At 38.4% G+C, this 5,330-nt stretch overlaps 1 protein-coding gene across 1 annotated transcript; it reads left to right on the forward strand.

Moving 5' to 3' along the window:
* The first annotated feature begins 333 nt into the window (after positions 1 to 333).
* On the forward strand, positions 334 to 5,083 carry LOC113128754 (OCIA domain-containing protein 1). Its single transcript, XM_026304295.1, has 8 exons — positions 334 to 510; positions 601 to 685; positions 797 to 850; positions 2,528 to 2,575; positions 2,976 to 3,105; positions 3,221 to 3,402; positions 4,583 to 4,744; positions 4,884 to 5,083. The coding sequence occupies exons 1-8, from the start codon at positions 457 to 459 to the stop codon at positions 4,919 to 4,921; spliced, it is 753 nt and encodes a 250-aa protein (XP_026160080.1). The 5' UTR covers positions 334 to 456; the 3' UTR covers positions 4,922 to 5,083.
* The last annotated feature ends 247 nt before the right edge of the window (positions 5,084 to 5,330 follow it).

Genomic DNA, 5,330 nt, shown 5'->3' on the forward strand with positions numbered 1-5,330 from the left:
TATTTCATTGTTATATGGGATGATTTGTTTTTATTTTTTAATCATTGAAGATGTGAATGGAGACTGAATTGTGGTGTCAATCAATCCAACCACTAGAGGACGTAGTTCAATACCTCTACAATAAACCTTGACCTTTCAAAATAAAAGATCCGGTTTACAGCTTTTAAATATTTTGTACTTTTAAATGGGAATGTTTAATTGTTAAATAATAATTTAACCCTATTAATCTCCCTGACTGTTCACTACCAAGCATTAATAATAGCAATACTATAAATAACACTTTTATCACTTCATCTGATTTACAACTGCCACTTTATTTACTTCCGGGTGAGGGCAACGTTAGCTGGCGCCACGACATTGTACCAAACATTAGAGGAGTCAGTCTGCAGAGTGGTTTAAACCTATTTATCCCACATGCTCTGAAAACTTTACATTATCTCGGACATTTTCCTGAACATGTCGTCCACCACGACGGGGTTTCTGGAGGAGCGGCAGCACAGAGGAGCGCAAGTGAGTTGCTAAGGTGTTAGCTCATCATTAGCTCATTAGCTCTGATAAAAGCTTCACATGCTGACAGTTTGAATGTGCTTTAATCTGCAGGCGCCAGTGGGCATGGACTACATCCCCACGGAAGAGGAGAGGAGGGTGTTCAGAGAGTGCAACCAGGAGAGCTTCTGGTTCAGGTGTAAGTCAGTCTTGCACGTTGAGGTCAGACTTGTTTGTGAGGCTGTGAGGAGGAAAGATGTTTGTCTTACAGTCCTGCATTCAGTCTGAGATTAACACGCTTCATTCACAGCGATGCCCTTCTCTGTGGTCAGCATGGCTGTCACCCAGGCCCTGGTTGCCAGAGGTAATACTATCTATTATGGGATGGAATCCAGGGGCGAATGTAGACCCTTTTAGGGGGGCTCAACAACCTCACCACCCCTAAACATTATAATAATAATAATAATAATAATAATAATGTAATGAATCATTAGGCCTTTTATTAACTACTCTTGTTTTCACATGTCCTGCATGTGAAAGCAGTGAAGGAGAAGGAGGTAGGGATGGATGTCATGGTGCAGGTTAAATCCACAAGTTGAAAAGCAAATACAGAATATTGTCAAACTCGTTAGCTGCTGTAACTGATAAAACTGTATTGTTTTAGCTATAGCTTGTTATTCTTCTTTTCCTTTCGGCTGCTCCCTTCAGGGGTCGCCACTGCCTCCATTTAACCCTATCCTCTGTATCCTCCACACCCACACCAACTCTCCTCATGTCCTCCTGCACTACATCCAAGAACCTCCTCTTTGGTCTTCCTCTAGGCCTCCTTCCTGGCAGCTCTAACCTCAGCCTCCTTTTACCAATGTATTCACTGTCCCTCCTCTGAACATGTCCAAACCATCTCAATCTGGCTTCCCTGGCTTTTTCTCCAAAACATCTAACATGATTAAGCCTTGCTACCTTTCTACCTGGTCTCCTGAACACACAAGATATCCACCTTCCTTCTCTCCATCATATCAGCCACCTCTCTAGTTTCCCTGACAAAGTCCCTACATTCAAAGTTCCTACTCTAAGTCCTACACTCCTGCCCTTCCTCTTCTCTCTTTGCCCATGAACATGCCTTCCTTCTTTCCTTCTTCGACGAACAGTAGTCCAATTTCCACTGGCACCTTGTAAGTCAAGAGCACCAGTGGCGGTCGTTGTTAACCCGGGCCGCGACCGATCTGGTATGGAAGTTGTATCTATGATTCGCATGTTTGATTTGGCTTAAATTTTACATCGGATGTCCTGACACAACCCTCTGCATTTACCTGGACTTGAGACCGGCACATGAAGACACTGGATTGTTATTCTTCTTCATTAACGGATAAAGAAAAGTCAGTTGTATGTCATGTTATATTACTTTGCTCCACATGGCAAAGTAACAAACTACTGGTGAGCTGCATACAGTTTTTATGATGGAATTGAAAAATAAGGTCTGTGAAGTTACACAGAAAATTTATTCAGAAACAGAAATACTTCATTAATCCCTTGCAAGGGAATTGTTTTGTTCCTATGCTCTGTACCACACCAAGTAAGTTATGAAAGGACAGAACAAAAGTAAAGTTAATGAAAATACAATATAAAATATGCAATAATACCAAATAAAATAATGGACATTTATGGACATTGAATCCAGGCACAGGCAAACCCTCAATAACTGGAAATCTGTTCTTCCATAGATGGACTTGTGTTGCTTATATCAACCCAATATTCCATTAGAATAATGTTATAAACCAATATGGATCAATTCATACTGCTTATTGATTATAGATTCTGTGATTAAGTTTGATGTTTGGTTGACAGCACAAAGGAGAGAGGAGGACAGTGATGGAGACAATGGGAGAGAGGACCAAGGCCTTGTTTAAATGGCACCTTCTTAAGGGTGCAGGGCATCCCCTAAAAGTCTGATTCTACAGTCGCCCCTGGTGGAATCAACAAAATACATGTAAGATAAATATAAAAACAAATTGAACTTTAATCCATTGTTTTTCATTTGTAGGAACCCTGTCTGCGTCGCCAAGATTTGGATCTCTACCCAAAGTGGCCTGTAAGTTCATGTTAAAGCTGGACAATTACAGTAAATGTCAGAAAGACCTCTTGAGTAATATTAAGCATTTTGAATACATCACAAACTACAGTCTGAAATCTCCATGAAGTTAAATCAACACCTCTAAAACAGTTTCAACAAGAGGAGTGATGCAAGACTAATGCTAATAGAATAGTCGTACCTAATGTAATTACTTATTTTACCTGTGTGAAATCAACAGTCATTGAGAAGCTTCAGTGCATCATTTTCATATTAATGACTGTACTTTTTTTAGGAATATGTCTCATGTCCTAGAAATGAAAGCGCAAGTATTTATGGCAGAAATGCTGTCAGATTGCTGATACTTTAAGTGTGTTGTATGCATGATTAATTATTTGTTTGAGCATGTTTGTCTCCTCAGTTGTTGGTTTCTGTGGCTACCTGGCTGGGAAAATGTCATATATGAAGACTTGCCAGGAGAAGTTCAAGAGGTTGGAGAACTCCCCTTTAGGAGAAGCCCTCAGACAGAGGACACGGCTGCCTCCACATCAGTGAGTAATACGCGCAGCAGAGTTTATCCTCATTAAATGTTGGCCACGTGAGATTGACTTACCTAATGTTTTTACAGCTGAATACTCTCCTCTGATTGTGTTTTTCTTTCTTCAGGCCCAAGGGTCCTCAGTCAGAGCTGAGTGACCCAGACACCACATCATTTGGCACCATGTTCCAGCCAGCAGAAACACACAGTCAGACTCCCACCCACACCAGAGATTATGAATATGACTACAGTCCAGAGCCACCCATGCAAATGGGCAGAGCAGATGACTTCAGCAGTCCAGGTGCCACAGGTATGAGCTATGAGCTTTACAAAAACCACACAATAATGACCATCTGGAAAATGAACAATTATTTTTATAGCTGCATATTATTTTCTGTCATCAGAGTAAATGAATGTGTATCATAGTTTCTCAGATCCCATTAAATGTCTTGTTTTGTCTTGTGGCATAACCCGTTGGAGGAGCAATAAAGGGAGTGCAGACAAATTGTCTTTTTCTGAATATATTTCTTGCAAGAAAGGAGCAAACCAGAATAGAACATAATTGATCAGAGTCTTCACCGGTTGTTCTCAAGTTGCTCAACTCCTATTAGGCTGAGGCCACTACTTATACAGACATGTAAAGTAAATGCAAATAATCATTCACATAATCAGGGGAGTACAGACTTATCTATTGTTCTACAAAGTGATTCCCTAATAAGGCTATATTCTAAAACTCTATATTCTCATTTGATAGTTAACCCTCCATCCTGGGTATGCTCTGTTATACTTGTCCCTTCCTCACACTTGGTGTCCTAAGGAACCTTTCTCCCAGATACTCCTCACCAACATCCTTGAGAACACCGTGTCCCTTAGTGTCAAACTATACAAGGTCAGGAAGAACATAAATATCAGATATGATTATGAAAAACACATGAGCTCCGTTGTGAACGCTGTGAATCAACCTGTAAATGAAAACCTGTGACATCTGAAAAACCAAGAATACAGTAAGAAACAATAAAAATCATAATCAGTAACAATAATCAATCATTGAAACTCATTTTTCCATTACAGTCTAAAATTCAGTTGTGCTATAACATTCAAACATGGAAATGTATTAAATCATTACTTTTTTTTATTTTTATTTTTTTAGAACCATCAAATGTATTTTGTGTTTCTCTTGCAAAATTTGCTTCAGGCATCAGTCATTTAAAATACTTGACAATTTTGCTGTGGTGACCATAAAAACTCAAAAAATTAGATTAAGTGAGCATTAATATAGATTTGGATGTGCTATAAAAAGATGATTAATACTTAGCGATGGCTGAGCTAAATAATGCTAAGCTAATTATTGAAACCGAATCATTTTACTGACTCAGTTATAATGAACATTTTCTCTCTGCTAATAACTTTGTCTCTCAGTAAGTCCACAAAGTATGTTGTAGTGTACACATTGTTTATGTTTGTTTCTATTGTTTGTCCCTCACCTTCAGTCCAGTCATATGTGGAAGAGGAGCAGCCCAGGAGAAAACCTATCCTCTATGAGGACTTGAGACTCAAAAACAGAGAGAACTATGAGGTCACACTCACTCAGAAGGCTGAGACATTGCTCAAAACACCACCAGAGAAGGAACCAGAAAGGCCCATGAAAGAGGGTAAATTGCTAAAGTAAATCTATGTAAATACACACAGATTAGAAGTAGTTTAGGGACTGTTTTCTAAATACATATAATTTCTTTAAAATAACATGAAGCAATGATTAAACCTTTACATCATCTGTTCCTTATGTTTCAGTAAAGAAGAACAAATATGGAGATTCATGGGAAGAATGAATCCTTGAGTTTAAGATGTGATGTACTCTGGCATCACTGATAGGTGGCAGCAGCACAGTTTTGAGTGACTGACTTACCCTAAGGTGTCATAAGGTTGTATGAATTTGTGATCAGTATATCTTTACAAGTGAATCAATTAAACAAAACTGTTTGAGAACTAAATAGTCTGTTTCTGTGCTTTGATGCTAATTTAAATTTAGTGGGTTTTTTTTTTTTCTTTTTTACAAATTCACTAGTACAGAAATGTAAATAATCTGACCGAAAAAAAAAACTATTTGTGCTACTTTGTGCTATTTTACTGCTATTTAAGAAAAAATTGCATTAACTGAAGATGGGTGGTCATTTATTTATTTATGTATTTGGTGTGTATTAAAAGCATTGGCTTTAGGAACAACTACATTTATAGTTT

The sequence above is a fragment of the Mastacembelus armatus genome, chromosome 1 (assembly GCF_900324485.2).
Source record: "Mastacembelus armatus chromosome 1, fMasArm1.2, whole genome shotgun sequence".
NCBI classification, from domain to species: domain Eukaryota; kingdom Metazoa; phylum Chordata; class Actinopteri; order Synbranchiformes; family Mastacembelidae; genus Mastacembelus; species Mastacembelus armatus.

Excerpts from the sequence above, each read along its gene's own strand:
- LOC113128754 (XM_026304295.1), top strand. The coding sequence starts at position 457 with ATGTCGTCCACCACGACGGGGTTTCTGGAGGAGCGGCAGCACAGAGGA. Across the intron at positions 686-796 it reads GGAGAGCTTCTGGTTCAGGT|CGATGCCCTTCTCTGTGGTC; the intron begins GTAAGTCAGTCT and ends CTTCATTCACAG. Across the intron at positions 851-2,527 it reads CCAGGCCCTGGTTGCCAGAG|GAACCCTGTCTGCGTCGCCA; the intron begins GTAATACTATCT and ends TTTCATTTGTAG.